The sequence below is a fragment of the Poecile atricapillus genome, chromosome 3 (assembly GCF_030490865.1).
Source record: "Poecile atricapillus isolate bPoeAtr1 chromosome 3, bPoeAtr1.hap1, whole genome shotgun sequence".
NCBI classification, from domain to species: Eukaryota; Metazoa; Chordata; class Aves; order Passeriformes; family Paridae; genus Poecile; species Poecile atricapillus.
The window spans coordinates 27,287,608-27,307,213 of NC_081251.1; the positions used below are offsets into that span (position 1 = coordinate 27,287,608).

At 35.3% G+C, this 19,606-nt stretch overlaps 1 protein-coding gene across 1 annotated transcript in view; it reads right to left on the reverse strand.

Moving 5' to 3' along the window:
• EYS (eyes shut homolog) overlaps window positions 1-19,606 on the reverse strand; it is a 625,315-nt gene that overhangs the window by 500,655 nt on the left and 105,054 nt on the right. Inside the window, exons 5-6 of the mRNA XM_058836459.1 lie at window positions 2,529-2,651; window positions 782-895 (exon numbers count right to left, since the gene is read on the reverse strand). Of these exons, the coding sequence (XP_058692442.1) occupies window positions 782-895; window positions 2,529-2,651 (237 nt within the window). The remainder of the gene's footprint in view (window positions 1-781; window positions 896-2,528; window positions 2,652-19,606) is intronic.

Below are 19,606 nucleotides of genomic sequence, written 5' to 3' on the forward strand. Positions count from 1 at the left end.
ACGTGTTATAGACAAGAAGAAAATTTATTGCAATCTAGACTATAAAACCCCCACATAACTACTCAAAGTATAAAAATACTTTATTTCCAGTATTTTTTAATGAACCAAATTCTTTATCATTTGAAGAATAAATGAAAAATTGCAGCAATTGCATGATTTGGGAAGTTGAAAGCATTTAAAGAAATAAATATGCAAGTGATAATTTTTCTGAATATATAAGTGGTAGAAATGTACTATTTTGCACTGGGACATTTGAATTATGGATTGGTTTGTATTTTAATGATTTAATATCCATGATGGTTAAAAAATGGTGCTTTAAAAAGAAAATGGATACACTTTAAGTTCCGGATCTAATCTGAAAGCATAGCTGCAGCTATTAGTGTATCCACTTATTAAGGCAATTAAATTTTTCATATAAATTGTACAAAAATACCAAACCCAAAACTTTTAGCACACGGTTGGATTTTTTTTTTTTCTCAATTTGAGGATATTAAAGCTTTGAAATATTTTAAAAGCTTGTAGAAAAGAATATCTCCTATTTGCAGAATTTCACTTAATCCCAGATCCATTTTCAGCAGCCAAGACAGCAGAAAACACCTAGTTCCAAGCTATCATGAAAACACAATAGGTAATTTAGTCAAGATACACTTCTAACTGATATGTTTATGACTTCAGATGGCACCCATATATGAATGCATGAATATAATTTGATATGTTAAAAAAAAAAAAAAAGACGAAAAATGCTGAGTAGCTTTACAAAGTTCTGTGGATTTTTTTATACCTTCAAATCCATCCTGACAGATGCAACTGAAGGCATTCAGGTGATCAACACAAGTAGCTCCGTGGTGACAAGGGTCACTAAGACACTCATCCACTTCAATCTCGCAGTTATGACCTGGAAACAAGGGAAGGATTCATTTCATTAGGAACACACCAGTGGTGAATCATCAGTGCAGGCAGCAACAACAAAATGAAATAACTGAGGTAAGGTACAGGGAGCTTTTATCAATGAACCATAAACTGTCTTTGGGGAATTAATTTCTTTTTGATTAAAGGAAAAAAACAGAATATAATGTTCAACAAAGATTTTATAGAGTCCTTTACAGATGTACTCAAACACGTGCATATTTTCATATTTTAAGGGCAAGAAACCCTTGAGTTTTCCTAAAACATCACAAGTCTAAATACGTTTTCTGAGAAAAAAAATCAAACCAATCTTTTTCTATCATATTATTTTTTCTTTAATTTATTAATTTAGGGGTTTGTTTTAAAGATATCGTTGGGAAATATTGGTAAATGTTTTAATTATGGACAAATATTTTCATATTATGTAAAAATTAAAAATCAGAAAATGAGATATTGGCATGTATTTGTAAATATGCAGAGGAAAAAATATTGATGCTAGTTTCTAGTTGTGAATGATGTATCTAGCATTTTTTTTCTGGCATCAAATTCATTATTACTAATGCTTCAAGATACATAAAGCTCCTGATTGCTTCTGAGGGATTTTGAGGGTTTTAATTGACCACAGAAAAAATATAAAAGTACCAATCTGCTGTTATGTAGATATAAGAATTTAGACAAACTTTTCAATAAAAAAAGATCTCACCAAGGATTATCACAAGTAACATCATACAATTATACTTTATATTTTTATAATAATAATAACATAAAGCAACCATAGAAAGAGGAGAAGTCATCTCACTGCATTAAAGAAACAAATACTACAACTCTTAAATTACAGATTATTTAATCTAAATCAATGCCTATGTAAGGATGTAGAACAGCAAGTTAAGAGGTATACAGCCTTCTCAAGATGTCAGTTCCTCTGGTTGTCTGTGTCCTCCTTTACTATTGAGGGAGATTTTAGTGTCATCTTTTTCCTGCTTTGGGAGCCCTGTCAAAGTCCCTGGAGTTAGGATGGATCTGGGTAGCACAGCTGGTCTGCCACCCAGGGAATTCCTACTGCCCTTGATAATTTCAAGATATAGTTGGTCAAAAATACCTGTACATGTATCTAGAAAGACTTTTTTTGATTTTTAAACTGTCATCTGAAAACACCGCATCAGTATGCTGCCATAGCCAAACTAATTTTAATCTAGTCAGTCTAATGACAGTGGCCTGCAGGGTAGATGCAAATGTGAGTAGTTAAGCCTGCCCAGGATCTTGGATGTATGTTTGGCAGATGAGACCCTTGTTACTGCAGCCTTATTATTACAGAGAGCACAAAGGAGATAAATTAAGGCCAACTTGCATATGGCTGGGAGTTAAAATCACATCAGTGTAAGACAGACACCCTGTCTAAAATAGCATAAAGAGTAATTGGAGTGGAAATAGTCCCTTGTAGTCAGTATTTTTTACAGCTGAATACTCTTACTCAGCCAAGTACTTTTGTGTGTTAGGAAACAAAAGTTGTTTTTGCCTGAATCAGAGGCATGCTGCTAATTTCTCTCTTACTACTTTTGAACAAACTTCTTTTCTCTGGTTTAGGGCTGATTGAAACGTGTTAAACATTTGTATGAACTCACCTATAAAGCCAGGCGCACAGAAACAAAGATAGCCACCAACAATGTCTTTACAGATGCTGGAGGCTCCACATGGTTGTGATAGACAGGCAGCAACATCTGCTTCACATAATTCCCCAGTAAAACCTGTTGAAAAATAAAGTAACACACAATTTAGGAAATTTATTACATTTAGTCTGAGAAAACAGACAAGTGGTAGACCAATTTAATGTGCACTTTTCTTATGCTTTAAATTTTTATTTAGGATAGGGTATAATATTCCAGTTTCCTTGAAAGTTTCAGTTTCATATACAAAACAACTCTAAATGGAACAAAGTCATCATCATAAAGCCAATGATAAAGCTGTACATTAAACGATAATAAAAAACCATTCAAAATACAATGGGCATCAAGGAAATAATACTTTTCATTGATGATAGCACTTTTAGTTTTGAACATACACAAGAAATATTTGCAAGTAAATATTCTTTGTTTGGTTTTTTTTCAAACCAAATAAATATACTTAACAAAGTGATATAAAGCACTGAAAAATCAATCCATGTGTGTGGAGCTAGTGTCCAAATGCTGAATATAAATGCAAAATTTCAAATTTTAGACTTTTTGGTTTGGTCATAAAAAGTAAGTAAGCTAAAGCATAAGAGGTACAGTTTTCTGGTCTCCTATTAGCTGAACACTTAAAATTTTTGTAAATATTTTTAGTCCAGCAAAGATCAAAATAGACTGGAACAATTTATTATAATTTAACAAGAGCAGCATGAAAAGCCACTAAAGACTTAAATCAGAGATTTGGTTCAGTGAGTTAAATATAATGAATTCCAGTGCCTTACAAACTTAGTTACCAAATCTGGCTGAAGATCTGAACTTCACATTTAATTTAAAAATATATTTATAAAGTAATTCCATGCTTCAGTAGCATAGGTACTGTCATGACAGATTCCAGTGTGCCGTTGAGTTGCCCCATATCTGACATTGTGTTAGTTAAATCCTTGACAAAAAGGAAGATTCTTTGGTCAAAGACGTTCAAATAAATCTGTGTTTCTACAGTATGCCATGATAACTTTAAAAAATAAACATAACCTAGTCTTAATAGTGTTTATTAAGTGCAATGGAATGTAAAAAATCATTAAAACATTTCAAAAGTTCAGTACTACTTGGACATAGTCTTTAAACTAAAGGAGATGTAAACCGTGTTCTTAAGGCATGACTGAAGACCTCCTGATCTGGAAGATTTTTTAACTTTTGAACATCTTGTTACATGAGGGAAGACAGCAGCCTCTGACCATCAGGGTAAATTGCTGGTACATGCTGCACTTTACAAATTCTGGCTTGTTGAACAAGCCTTTGAGGCATAAATACAAGGCAATGCATATTAAAACTGCCCTACACATGCAGTTGTTTTAGTTTCTAAATCAGTAGATGCAGAAAGGTGACTTTAAGGTATGTTTCAATTTCATCCTAAACACCAGCTGTGCAACATTCTTGCACAGCTGAAGCCTTCCTCCTTGTTTATGGCCATTAAAAATTTAAGTCTCTCATTTTTGCCTTTGTAAATAGCTCTTAAAATCTGCATAATGAAGTATTACATAAACCTAATATAAAAAATATATGACAAAAAAATAAAATTAAAACATTGATCAATGATGGTAACATCTATGCACAGATATATTTATAGCAGTTGCATGTGTGACTTTCATCTAAGTAGAGGTTATGAATATAGAAAAGCCAATAGGTTTTTTTCCTTGATGAAATTAAAATTATTATTCATAATAATTTTATAGATTTGAACTAAAGGTCTTAAACTATGTATCCTTTTATTTCTGGGTTTTGAATTAATTATCATAGTATTATGGCATGGATTATTGGGCTTTGAGCAATCTGATCTACTTAAAAAAGTCACTATACTAAGTTGAAGAACAAAGGATAGTGGTTTCAGGGCTCAATTTTAATTTTAAACATATGGTTATGTATAAGGTTTCTCATCAAAACAGATTCAGTTGCAATATTTAAGAATATATTATTTCCTACAAAAAGAAATGAGCACATTTTGATTAATTTTTCTGTTATAGATATCCAAAAGATACTTCATAAATTTAGATAAGGAAAATTTAGCAACAGAATATTTAATTTTTTTTTTAAATGCCACATTTACATTCTTGAGACATTTCTTTTTGACAAACCCAAATGCCTCATGACAAAAGTGATTTTTACCAGTCAGACTGTGACACTTAAACTCTCCAGGGAGATCACTGAATTCTGATAAATTCTGACATAGTCCAGCCACACAGTGATTTATGGCAATTTCACTACATGGCTCCCTATATTCTGGATGGCAGGTACATCTGAAACTATTAACTGAAACCTCACATTAAGGGTTATTGTCAGAGCCAGCAGGATTTGATGTGCATTCATTCACTCTTATTGAACAAATACTAGTTCCGGGGAAAAAGTTTTATGGTTTCTGTTAAAATTACATCTGAGAAAAGCTTAGAAAGACTGAAAGAAAGAAAGAAAGAAATGACAGAATTTAATAAATTCATGTAAAATCTGGACAATATTTTCAATGTCATTAGGATTCTTAAATTATGAGTTTTCAATTTCTCCTTATTTGTACTGAGTGCGATAATTATATATAAAACCATTTCAATAAATTGATTTTTGGGATAGAGTGGTTGCAATTGTTTTTGTCATTCAACACCTATCATAATGAAATTATGCCTTTTCTTGGGTCCTCTGGAATTTCAAATATAAAAATTGTACTCATTGAAAAAATTATACAAAATGTAAAAATTGTAAAAACTAGGCAATTAATAAATTTGTTCAGTGTTGAACAAAACAGAGAAAGGGTAATAAAAAGGAAAAATCATCACCTTGGCATGTGTATTGGGTTTGCTTGGCTAGGTTTTGGCTTACAGCGGGGGCTTCTCTGAGAAGACTCATGTCTTACAGAGTCAATGCCAGCTGCCTTCAGGACAGACCCCTGCTGGCCAAGGACAAGGCCACCAGCAAACGGCACTAATCCTTCTGTGATAAAATTTAAGGAGGAAGAAAGTGATTGCATGGATTTTTAATTGTGGCCAGGGAAATGTAGAGTAACAACGAGAAGAACAGCTCTGCAGACACCAAGGTCAGTGCAGAAGGAGGGCCAGGAGGTGCTCCAGGTGCCAGAGCTGAGATTCCCCTGCAGCCCCTGGTGCAGCCCATGGTGAGGCAGCTGTGCCCCTGCAGCCCATGGAGCTCCTCCACGCCGGGGCAGGGTGGACAGGAGGTGGATAGGAGGCTGTGAACTCACAGGAAATGCACGCTAGAGCAGGCAGGGATTTGCAGACCCGTGGACAGAGGAGCCCACTCTGGAGCAGGTTTCCTGGTAGGACTTGTGACCTTGTGGGAGAAATCACAATGGAGCAGGTTGTCCCTGAAAGACTGTATCCCATGGAAAGGGACCCAAGCCTGAGCAGTTCATGAGGAACTGCAGCCTGTAGAGAAGAGTCACACTGGAGTTCACAGAGTACTGTCTCCCATGGGAGGGACCCCACACTGTCCCTGAAGCAGGGCAAGGACTCCTCTCCCTGAGGAGCATCACAAACAGCCTGGGGTGAACCGTTCGTAACCCCCCTTCCTGTCTTCCTGCAGCACCAGGGGGTAGCTGGTAGAGCACGGGAAGGAGGGAAGGGTGGCAAGAAAGTGTTTTTAAGATTTTGTTTTACTTCTCATTTTCCTGTTCTGGGTTGGATTAGTAGTAAATTCAGTCAATTTTTCCATGTCAGGTCTGTTTTGGCTGTGACAGTAATGGGTAAGTGATCTCTCCCAGTCCTTATTTGAACTCACGAGCCTTATCTTATATTTTCAGCCCTCCATATATTTTCCAAGGAGAGAGATAAAGTGCCTTTGACAGGTGCCTGGCATCCAGCCAGGGTCAGCCCATTACAACATGAAAGGCAGAGAAAACAAATAATGCTGTTGCCTCAGACAATATAAGAAGAAAGGCTTTACTGTGACCATCTCCTCTAATAAATACATGTGATTGCTGTATTGAAGTAACCAATCACAAGTACAAGAGACACAGCAGAAAACACAATTTTCTCTGTTGTATCCTTCTTACAAATATGGTGTCTGCAACTTAGGGAAAAAAACCTATTAATTCTCAGTAAAGACAATTCAAACTTCAGCAATTAGTTTAGAATAACAGAGTTGCCCTCTAAAAGTTTTAAAACTTCATGTACCAGAAGGTAAGAGACTGAGAAGTCATGGCAATGCAAATTTAAGAAAGTCGTGTTCTCTGAAGACACCTCATTTTCACAAGGAGACTTCCTGATCTAACAGCAGCAATCTGAAAAATTCAGATTGTTTGGTTCTTGTGAAAAAATCAGCGGCTTTATTTTTCAGTAGAGAGTGGGGAAAAGTCAAAATTTGTGTTTATGTACACATAGTCTGAAAAAAAAGTTTAACAAGTAGTAAGACTACTTTCAGGAGTACTTAGGGTGTTTGTACATAAATATTTTCCTACATACGTCAGTCCTGCAATAAATAAATAAATAAATAAATATTCTAAGGTGAAAGAATTTCAATATTTGCCATTCAATTTTATGTTATAAACTTTGAAGTAGTTCAAGAGTTTTAGATCTTTTGCAAAGTTTTTTCAACTAAGTAATAAGTGAAAAAAATGAAGTTTCTAGGCCAAAAGTCTGGTTTTATCCCATCATGTCAGCATTTCCTGATAAATAATGTTTCATTGGATATTCCTCAAAAAGCTCTACTGGAAGCTGAAAAATAATCATTACAGTTTTGTAATTGTAATTGGTTTGAATTTTGTGGTATGATTTTCTGATTGGAAGACTGAAAAAGTATTTTTTCAGCAAAAACTTCTGTGCCTCATTTAAACTTAATTCAGTCTGGAGAGCACCTTAAAAGAGCAGTCAGTCCACCTTCTGCTTACCACTAACTCAATTTGGTATCAACAAATACATGTATATTTTAAAACATTCCTCATATCCCAGAAGTACTGCCTCAGCCATATTAGGTTATTTACCGTAAAAACTAATATGACAGTGGTGGCAAGCCAAAGTCCCTGACACAGACAACGAAGGTGATTCATGCAGGCTACCAATGGATTTACTCTAAGATCAGTTCTGATTCAGGCAGTTCCCAGGGGACAGATGTCACAGGCAGAGCTTACAGAGCCAGAGTCATACCCTGTATAAGCTTGAATCCACACCCCTTCCTGGCCCTCTTATAGGCTTTTACTAAGCAATTACTGTTGGCCAATTTGTCCTAGTCACCTCTGTGTTAAAGCAGAAATTCTTGGCACAGGCACATTAATTTCCCTTCACTGATATATTTGCAGGGTCTGCTCAACCCTGGAGATTAATTTTTAGCTACACATGCTTCAGCTATGCTCCAACACAGGAGAGTTAAAGGGCATTGTTATTTCCATTTCATGAATGTAGTCCATCACAGAATCACTGCGTACCCAAATATGAGTTATCTGACATATTTAAAAATTTTAAAATATCAGACTAAATTGAGTTCTTTGGAGGTGAGAGACAAGCTGTTTTCTAATAGTTTGGTCACTACTTATTGAACACCACTGTTTTTCTGATAATGATCTTCATTCATCAATGAAATCTAGTTATGGATAATAACATAATGTCAGGATCGAAATCTGAATACCTAGAGCTGCATTTAGAGGCACAAACCCTTTGGAGAAATAAATATTAATAGACTTTGTGAGACATGTAGCAGTTACCAACATATATTTCAGTCATATCCTGTGCTGACTCTGTGTGCAGAGTATATGTCTTAATATCATATTTTAAAGTACTTTGTTCAGATAGCTTTAATGAATTTAACCAAGTTTTATTTTTCATATAGGTCATATGACAGCAAAGCAGGCAGGGCACAACTCACTGACAAGCAATGCAGTCCCACAGCACCTAAACGAGAGAAGCTGAGGAGGCCCATTGCTGATAGCCAGGTCTGGCACAGCACAGTGATGAGCAGACACCCTGCAGTGACAAGGTAGGCCTGAGAGGAAGCCTGGAAATCAAAGTCAGCAGGGCAAAGTCAGATTGGCAGGAGCCTGCTGGTGCAGTCTGGTGTGTGGCAGGGAGATGCATCACTTCTTGCACAAGCAGAACTCTTGGACAAATATCTGAGGGTGGAGATTTCTTTTTCAACAACACCAGTACATGGTTCAATCCCGTTGAACCCGAAATCTCTGGATGTGTTTTAGCAAATTGCTGCCTGGTTGCCTCCAATTTTCTATGAATTTGTTTATGACTGGCAAAGAGGATTCATCTTCGCTCGGCTGAGCTGTCTTTGTTTTCCAGAACATTGCTAGAGTTTTTGCCTCTTTCTCTCCCAGACTGGTGTCATCTGCACATTTAGACACAATATTCCTAATTCAATAATCCAGGTCATTAATAAGGAACATTAATGAAGAACATTAGCAGATCCACAATATTTCCAGTGATGTTCTTTTCCATACTGAATCACTATCATCTTTTAGTACTTTTTTTTTTTTTTTCCAGTGAGTTACATGTTTTTCAGTGGTAGTTTCACAGAGACAGTGTTCCCTTGGTTTCCTTATAATAATGATGATGCACTCAAAATGTATAGGATCTTTCTCCTTATGCCAAAAGTTTATTACCACCTCAAATCAGAAATTACAATGGTTTCACACATTTTGCTCTTGAGAAATTCATTTTACCCAGGCAGGAACTGTCATATTTTCGTTGGCTTCAGATGCTTATAAATAGTTCAGATTCCCATTTTCTCTAGTATTTATTTCAATAATTCAAGTTAGACCTGACAGTTCTATACTTCACTTCTGCTTTTTTTTTTTTCCCTACCTTTCCATAACTTGGCTTAACCACAAGCCTACAGCTCTGAAATTGCTCTGAACCCTTTCTAAATACCACAGCTGAAATTGTAGCCAAACAAACAGATTTTACAGTATGCATTTTTATTTGAACACTTTAGGTTCTTCTGTGACTGATAAAATCATGTAGAAGATTATTCAGGGAGTTACAGAAAAACATCTGAAGAACAATGCAGTTGTATTCAGAACTTCAGTTGTATCAGTCACAGCTCCATGAGGGGAAAGTCCTGCTTATAAATCACTTATATAAAGCTTATAATTTCCTTTTAGGACAAGGTAATCCACTGTTGATCAAGGGAAGCCAATTGATTTAATATTTCTGGATTTCAGTTAATCTTTTGGTGCTGTCTCTCACAGAATCCTTCTGGACAAATATCCAGCACACAGCTGGATAAACCCTTCATGTGGTGGGTGAGTAACTGGCTCATGGGTCGAATGCAAAGGGTTATAGTGAATGGAGTGTCATCAGACTGGTGACTTGTGGGGCTCCAGAGGGCTCCATCCTCAGCCCTGTGCTCTTCAACATCTTCATAAATTACTTGGACACCGGATTTAAAGGAATAATAAGTAAGTTTGCCAATAATAGTAAACTGGGAGGAACTGTTGACTCCCTCAAAGGCAGAGAGACCCTGCAGAGAGACAAATTAGAGTACTGGGCAATCACCAACCATATGAAGTTCAGCCAGGGATAGTGGAGGATTCTGCACCTGGGTCAGAGCAACCCTGGATGAATGTACGGACTGGAGAAAGATTGATGGAAAGCAGCACAGGAGAAAGGGTCTTGGGGCTCTGGTTGAAAGAAAGTTGAAAAGGAGCCAGCAGTGCCCTGGCAGCCAGGAGGACCAGCCCTGTCCTGGGGGCAACAAAGATGGTGAAGGGTCTTGAAGGGAAGCCGTATAAGGAGTGGCTGAGGTCACTTGCTCTGTTCAGACTATTGCTTTTTAAGGGTTCTTTATCTATTCTTGAATACAGCACAAAAGAGCAGAACAGAAGTTCTGATCTAGAAAGCTTTTTTTAAAAGGAGCAAATCTGACTTTTCTGTAACTTTTTTTTGTGTTCATTCTCCCCCACCTAGAATTTCTTTCTGCCAGTGAGGGCTAATGAGTCCACCATGTCTCTTTTAGCTACTTGACTTCAATGACCATTTCTACTGCTTTGGAAAAATTGGATCTTAAGCCATACAATTGAGTGTGAAGATGTAGAACTATTTCTCTGTAGTGTTTTTCTTTAAAAAAAAAAATCCCTTAAACCCAGGCAAAGGGCCACAATAGCTAGGTACGTCTTCCAATACTGTAGGAATATTTTTGTCACTTCCACTAAAAGATGGATTAGAACTAGAGAAAAAGGATTAAGGAAAAACAGAGACATACTCTAGTCTTACAGAAATACACCAGAAGACTTACAGCTATTACAACAGAAGGTTGATTACTGTATCACAGCAGGCAGCTTCAGAATCCCTCTTATTTACAGTAAGAAAACACAGAATAAGTTTTTATTCTGTTTGTGCTTGCTGGATTGAAAGGTTGTCCTATAATATTGGAACTAAAAGGCTGTCTTATAGTTTTGTGGTATGCATTAAAACAGCACCTAACAATGTTTTGCAACTGCAGAATAAAATAACCACAAAAGTAAAAGAAAACAAAAAAAACCCTTATTAAATCATATCTGTTATCTGTTTTCATTTTCCCATGAGGACTGTAAAGTTGTCAGTTTGCTGCTTCTTTTGGAGTGATGTCAAGATCTGCTGAGAAGGTGATATGTATTGTATAACAGAACTTAATTGTTATTAGGAATAGGGAATTTATTACCCTTTTCAATATAACATAGTCCTGTAATTGATATGCAAGTCCTGTGACATTTATAATTCCCTTATGAATAATGAAAAATGAGAGTAAGAAGTTACTTAATTTAAACAGTTTACCCCAGTTAGAACTGGGATAAAAGCTTTGCTGCTAGCAGATCAGTAGGAAAAAAAACCTCCAACAAACAAAACAATGACAAAATATAAACAACAATAGCAATAATTAATATGAATTACCTTACTTCTGAATCACACAGATTTTCAGCTTAACAACTGTGAAAAAAGTTCATTGAAATATGAAGCTCCCAGGAAAATCAGCACAAGCAGTGGGAAATGTTGCTATTCTTCCTCAGTTACCCTCTCAGAGTTATTGCATGCTTTCAGATTTCATGTGTCAAGAATAAGGAGATAAGAGGATGAGATGCCCCCCATTGTGTAATACAATAGTGGATTAAATAAAGAGCTCTTTGGTTCCATACTCTTATTTTAGAGACAAATTAATTTGCTACAGAAAGTAAGTTCAATGACTTTATTAAAAAAAGAATGGCTTCTGAAGTGCCACATAAAGTCAGGTATGCATTTCCTCAGGAGTGTAAAAGTTTTTTAAGTGGAATTTAGGAAGACAAATACAAAAATAAAAACACACATACATTGGCTTGCTGTTCATGTCCTTCATGGAATTAAGATTCGCAGGCAGTGTACAAGAAAAATTTTGGGGTTGATCTATTTCTTAGAATTTGCTGATAAGCAATCTGTTGGACAGAGAGAAAGTACATAGATATTCACTGACATATATATTTTCTAGTCTGTCTTTTGTAAATTTTAAAGATAATGAGATCCAAATATGATCCTCCATTTCTCATCTGATTAAAACACCATATGGTACTAGAAAAGTTGGGGCAAAGTAAAGGGATTGTTTTTACTAACAGGTCAGTAAAGGAAAAAATTTGGTTAAACCACATAAAGCAACATCATTAAACTTTGCTGCAGGTCTGGTAGGGCAATTCTCTTACTTGTTAAGAATTTTATACAATATTTTTCCTCTCTATTAATGCAAACAGAGACATAGAATATGAAACCTGAACAAATGCTAACCATTTTTCAGTACATTGTAGGACTGGAGGATTAGTTGGAAAGTGTTGTCAAAGAAGGAAGTTATTTCAGAGAAGAGTAAAAAAGCATAAAGACAGAAAAAAGCATCTGTGAAGAATTAAATGAGTGAAAATTTCAAAGAAAAAGCGTAAATCATATTCAAAATAAAGATTGTTAATATTTCTTTAGAAATGGTAGTAGAATAAAGATTTTTTCAGTTTTGGCTATAAAAATACATTTTTGAATTATTATATTTTAAAATCAGAGATGGCCAATCAACATAGCAGATCATAATTCCAAAACCTTTAGATCCTTTATTAGAAATCTGAATATATTTAGATATGTGGTGGATAAATATGCTATTAGTTATCAGACTTCTATTTTCAGAAATAGAAGTTTTGGGATAAACTATTTATAAACATATAAATTAATCATATAAAAATTATGTTTAGTAGACATAGCATTCTGACACCAGGAAAAAGCCACAGTTTGATTATCATTTTAAATTCTCCACAAAACTTATAATTTTCAGCCTATTGACCAAACTTTTAACAGTTCTCTGGAATGTGATGTCTGAAAACAAATGTTATTTGCATTTCTAATGTCATAAATGAAAAAGATAGAGAGGACCCTGAGATTACATCATTGTAAACCTTATTAATTTCTTATTCATTCTATGACCAAGAGGCACTTAACCATGGGAACGTATTCCAATAATGTATCAGAAAACAAGTAAAATATAGTTATTAAACATAAGAAGTAGAAAATTAAAAATTAGTCACAATTGGCAAATTAATTCCCTTATAAAATAATGTAACTTTGGTGAATTGTAAAATACAGCTTTGATGGTTTTAATACGTCTTTAAAATAGCTGTTTAGTATCGAGTAATCATTCCTTTCCATCCTGTTACTGCCATTACAGTACTTTTAGGAATGAATAGACTCAAGCTAAAGGCTGTCATAGAGATGTTTCCTTACCTGGGGGATTTGTAATGGGTTATTACAGTGTTCTTCAAGACATTACTCTTTTGTGTCTGCTTTTGGTAACAGTAACTCAATGTCCTATTAGACATTTTGAAATAAATAGTGTTGTTTTTATTAGAAAAATGTCAAATTTTTAAGTCATCTGCTAGGGTTGGTGGATTGAATTGACATTACAAATGAGCTATTAATCAATTTTCTTCCCTGTATTTTTAGCCTCATAAATGACAGCACATTTTTTGAAAAAAATGAGAGGAAGTTGACAATTTTTTCTTGTACTATTGCAGGAAAATTTGATTTACCACTGGCAGGAAGCACTATACTGAAAAATAAGACCACAGGTAGAAAATTGGAATTATAAAGAAGAAACTTTCTTTATAAAGCTATTACACATAATAAGGTATATTTTTACAATAGTAAGAAATTTGCCATGTGGTCGTTTCACCATGTTTACTTTGTTTTTCTTCATCACAGCCTGCCTTAACAGCAAAGTCTAAAAAAAAAACATTTTAATGAGCTTATCAGAGCATGTTGCTTTTCTCATTTGTCCTTTTCTCCTTCCTATATTCATGTGATACTTTTGGATTCCACCTTTTCCTTCTCCTACACTTGGTTGCAAGTATTTATACATAGTCTGTGTTGATGTATAATGAATGGTTTTCAGTGCCATTTTGTGAATTTTGTTTTTCCCTCTTCATTTAATTATTTTCATCTTAAAACTGTAATGAGGATGTATATGTATTTCAAGATTTTTTTAAATCATTGTACTTTATTTTATGTCTCCTTTATTTACCAACAATTTATACATTTCAGTCTTTCAGTGCATAAGGTTGCTAAATGCTTATTTCTGTAACAATCATATAATGAAGTCTCACTGAAGTAGAAATTGCAGCATTTTATTTGCTCCTAATACATTTATGTCCAATTTCTAACAGATAATAAAGATTAGGCTTAAAAGTTTAAATCTTACTGTGCTTCTGGAAACATTTTGAATAGAAAGTATAGATGCCAGTGTATTACAGAATACAGTTCAGTATTACATCATAGTGCACACTTTGAATACACAATGTCTGAGCAATTGCATATTCACTAGAGGAATGAGCTAATGTGCACTTTTTCTGCAGCATTTTTATTCACATTAGTCTCAAAGACTTTTGTCTGCATGAAATGTGAATATTAAGGTTAGCATTGCAACTTATAACCTGTATGGCAACTTAATCCACAAGAATGACAGTTAAAAGTGAGGAAACTTAAGACTTCTCTGCACTGTTCTCTTGCTTTTCTAGTGAAAATCATTAAAGTAGAAAGAGGTATGTATGTCTCGAAATTTGATTTACATAGAGAATTGGAAAGGAACAAGTGAGAAAATCAGTGAGTCATAAGGACAAATTAGTGCGTTTGAAAAAAAAAAAAAAAAATTAAAAAATACACAAAGTAATGCAAAGGCACTCCTCACCTCTCCCCAAAGGTGATATGGTCTCTAGCAACAGCTACATTAAAAACTCTTTCCAGGATTTTATGGTTGACCATATTATTGCTTATAATAATGTGAGGTATGCTGTCCTAGCTTTGTACACTCCCAGCTATTTTTCCACTCCAGCCTACTCACTGTTAGGGGAAAATGAGAAACAGAGATGGCCATGATTCTGTGCAAGTTCTGCTCAGCAACAGACAAAACATTCCTGAGTTAGCAACACGGCTTTGGTCACAAATCTAAAACACAGCACTGTTACCACTTCTATGGAGAGGATTAATTCTGTCTCAACCAGACCCTGTACGTAGATCAAATGAATTCTTTGTTTGGTGGGAATATCCATTAAACATTCACTTTCTTGTGTATTATCCAGTGTTTCTCTTCTGATAATGAGATCAGGGTCTTTTTTCCAGAGTGAAAAAACAAAAAGTGGCCTTCAGTGATTATTTTTTCTGCTTCTTAATGTTGAAAATACTGTAGAATACTTCAGAATTCTTTTTTCTTTATAAAAGGGAACCCTCAACTTATGCAAATTTTAGAATTTCTGCCTTTTTCTGCCAGGTAATTTATGAATAAATTGTTACACGTAATGTGAAAAACAGTTGAACTAATATTGTAAAAGGCTCCATGGGAAACCGAAGGAAACAATCAGACCTTCAGCGGTAACAAATGAACGGAAATGCTCAGGAATATCTCCATTAGAAAAATATCTTAATATCTTGAGAATCTTTAAGATTCTCAAAACCACAGAATTATTACTAGGGTGACTAAAAATATATTTAACATTTCACAAATATCAGAGAAAAAATACTAGTGTATGGATAAGCTATAAATGTAAGGAAAAACACTTGGGAAGGACCCCTAATAATGCCCCCTGTCACTCACTGTTTCCAGATACTGCTTTTGCAAGGGTCAGTAAAAATGCCAGGCCCTGGAGATCTATCTGCATAATCCCTGCTTCTCCAACATCTCTGAGTTTATGTGGCTTCAGCATTCATCCCGGATTAAGAGCCAACACACATGTCATGGATGTGACAGAATCTTGCAAAGAAGACTTTGCAAAAGAGACAACATCGTGCAAATATATTGACCTCTATTACTCTAAAATATTGGGTCCACTAACTACTGCTACAAGCAATTCTGTTCTATTTGCTGTATGAATACTCGGAGTATCTTCTGTGTCAGTCTGGTGAACAGCCTTTCTGCAGAGGATTAGATGGACTTTTTTGGAAAGAATTCCGTCTCAGTACAAGTTAGGATGTTATGTAGAAGAAAAACATGATTTACAAATTGCATAAGTGAATTGTGACTTGGAGCAAGAAATCGATAATTGGAATTTTAAGCTACGCATCAGGTAGTCTTTTTGGCAAGCAGAACGACAGCTTCATGTGAAAAATGCTGCACTTTCTGATCAAGCAATTTTGGAATCAAAACAAAAAATATCATAAATTCTATGTTAAGGATCATTGTGCACCAGCAGTGTGAAGAACTGAATGATTTTGTAAACTTTTTCTATCTGTACTCTTGATGATTCACTTTATTTTTTGAGTCACAGCATGCAATAGTTTTTCTAAGGTCTCTTCCTGGGGTAAAAACTTTCATGTATAAGCATCTAATTCATAACAAGGGTTGCCAGAAAGGTTTGAAAGAAAGTACAGTCTTATTTCATGGTACACTAAACTTTAATAACAGCAAAACCTTCCAAAAAGGAAGAATTTGATTTACAATTTCTCTGTGTGCATGTTTACTCTTAATCAGAAGTACTGCTCCTTTGATTCAGTGTATTAAGTTGAACAAAAATTGATTTTAGCTTGAATCCATCAATTGATAGGATTTTCTGCTTCAAAATCAGTCTCCTTCAGCAATCATGCTAACCAACCAGTAATTACATTAAAAAAAAAAAAAAGTATTCAGTTAAGTATAGCAGGGATAATACATCACTGAGGCACAAACAACGATGAGAAAGAAGCTGTGTAGTAGATGTAATGTTTTCTAAAGGATAAAAATTGTGCATCCAGCCTAGAACTGTCTGAGAGTAGAAAAAGAGAGACTATTTAGGGAGAAAGTATTAGTTTAGCAACTTCTAGCAGTCTGCTCCCTTTGAAACATCAAAACATTCAGGTGTTTTAAAAAAATCAAAGGATACTTTAGTAATGACTTACAGACTTTTTGGTTGTGAACTTGTCAAATCTTTTACCAAACCTTACAAATAAATTCTCTAATTCTATCATATCTTGTGGTAAAAAATAGAGAAATGCAATGTCATCTGTTAAAAGTTTTATGCTCCTAAGATTCCCTCATGCTTGTCTTCTACAAACTTAAAGGGTCTTCACTTTTCCATAAGGATCTTGATATATTCCATTGAGCACTTTTGATGCCTTTCTGAATATATTGTAAAAATCCAGCATCTTATAGATTAAAATTTCCTTAAATATCATATAAATATTGGCTGTGAACACCTTATATGTTTTAGAAAGAGGTCCCTCACTTCTTTCTCAAACTGTTCTTCTCTACTTGACCGTTTCAAGGCATGGTTTCCAGATGACAGACCACTATTGTCATAAAATATAGCCCTTGTTTTTCACTTTGTTTCCCCCTTTTTACAATTCAATGTACATAGGTAACCATTTTCTAGTGGAAAGAAAAAAAAATTGTAGCTGATAAATTCTTGAATAAAAAATCTGGCTTTGGAAAAAACATTGCATATAAACAAAGACTTTTATTCTTTTCAGCCACAAACTTGATAAAATGTAACACTATAAATAAGATTATGCAGAACTTTTTAAGATCTGGTCAAAATGCTTACAGCCTTTAAGACTGTGTAGGTATGGTTAGTCCAATTCAAATTCACCTCAAAGTATTATATTTATTAAGTAAAACGGGGTAAAGATTCCTTATTTAGTAATAGAATCAGAGGAAAGCTTGAGTTGGAAATGGTGTCTTGAGGCCATCTAGTCCAATACTCATAATAATCCCAGCTAGATCAGATAGCTAAAGCAGCTGTCCTGTCAATTTTCAAATATGATTCTATAGATGGGGGTACCACAAGCTTTCCAGAAAATATGTTCCAGTAGTTAACCACTTATATAGTGCTGTTGTTGCTTTTGTGCTTTTTCCCACCTTAATGTTGAATTTTCCTGCATTATGACTTCTTTCCATTGACTCTTGCCCTAAAATAATTTTGACCTGTAAGAAAACCCTTATTCTGTCTTCCCTTATCCTTCCAGGAGGTAGCAGCAAACCCCAATAAATTCTATCAGCCTTTTCTTCTAGGTGAAGAGGTCCAATTACTTCAGTGTCTCTTTGAATATCATGTTCTCCATTTTCATGGCCCTTTGCTTGACTTGCCTCTGTAAGGCAATGTCCTTCTTTTAGCAGAGAATGCAAAACTTAGATACAGTAATTCAGATGCAGCTCCACAAGCTGTAGCAGGGCATCTCACCCCCCCACAAGTATCTATCTGTTGTTTGTTAACCTGTCAGGTAACTCAAGCAGGACAAGCTGTCTTGCAGTGAGTTATTTTGCTGCTGTGAGGTTAACCCTGGTCTGGCATCTCCCTGCTGCCAGTGAACATCTCACTGTTAAAGTGAGATCTGAGAAGATAACCCAGATTTTTGAGTGACCTTTTGATACCTCCTTTCATGACTATAAAAGCAGCACCAAACTTTCACAAAGCAGAAACCTGTACATTTTCCTGGAACTGTGTGGAGTTTCTCCCATGAGTAGGGATGCTTCATGGTTACTCCTCAGAGTAAGTGTAAGGAATCTGTGCAAAAAATCATCATTTCAGTGGTAAACTACATTTGACTTCTAATCAATTCTATTTCTTTTCCCAGCTTTAATGTAGGTCCCATGACATAGTGCATTGTTCTATATTATGCTGTAATCTGCTAATAGTTCTTTAGTTTTGTACTGGGTAGTAAGGAATTCTGATAAAGATCTTTCATCTGTTGTCTCTGTAGCCCCTCAGCTCCCAAAATCTGGCTATGCAAACCCAGAATGTTTGAAGTCATCCATGGGGACTAGGGTTTGTGAATGTGAGGCTCCTCCCATCTCTTTATAGAGGGCCTCGGACTCCCTGGTGGAAGAGCCTGTACCAGATGCTCACTGAAAAGTCACCTACCTTGCCCTTTCTTTAATCCTGATCCATAAGCTCTTGGTTGACTCCTCATCCATTACCAGGCAAAGCTCCATATGTTCCAGCTGGACAATGACATAGAGATCAAACACTGCCTCCTCATCTGCCTTGTTCTGTCCTCCCTAAAAAGCCTGTATCCTTCCATTGCAAGACTTCAGTCATAGGAGTCATTCTGCTGTGTCCCTGTGATGACAATAATATCATAGCCATGCAGGCATGAGCACATCTCCAGCTCCTCTTGTATATTCCCCATGCTACATGCATTTGCAGACAGCCATTTAAATTGGGTTCCTGATGAAGCTGATTAGCTGAAATTCCTTTGCGCTGTCCTTTCTGCAATCCTAAATACTGTCTAAACCATTGCTTTTCATCCTGCATGTTGCAGATGGATAAGTTCTTCACAAAGACTGTAGCTAGCAAGTGTTCAATATAGTAATAGAAAATGTTTATAGTCTGAGATTTCATATGTGCATAGCAGTGTTTCCATTATTCATTTCATGCATATGATCTCACTTTTAAGTATAACAGGAAGATGTTTCCATACTTATTGTTGTGTTTGTGACTTCACAGAGCAAACTACACTGGCAAAATGAGATGTGACATTTGGTTTATCCACAGTGGAAAGAATGATGAGATATAGTCACATTCTTTGCAACTGAAAAAGTAAAACTAACTTATTACAGCAACATATAAGAATTCAGCCTTAAAACAATAGCCA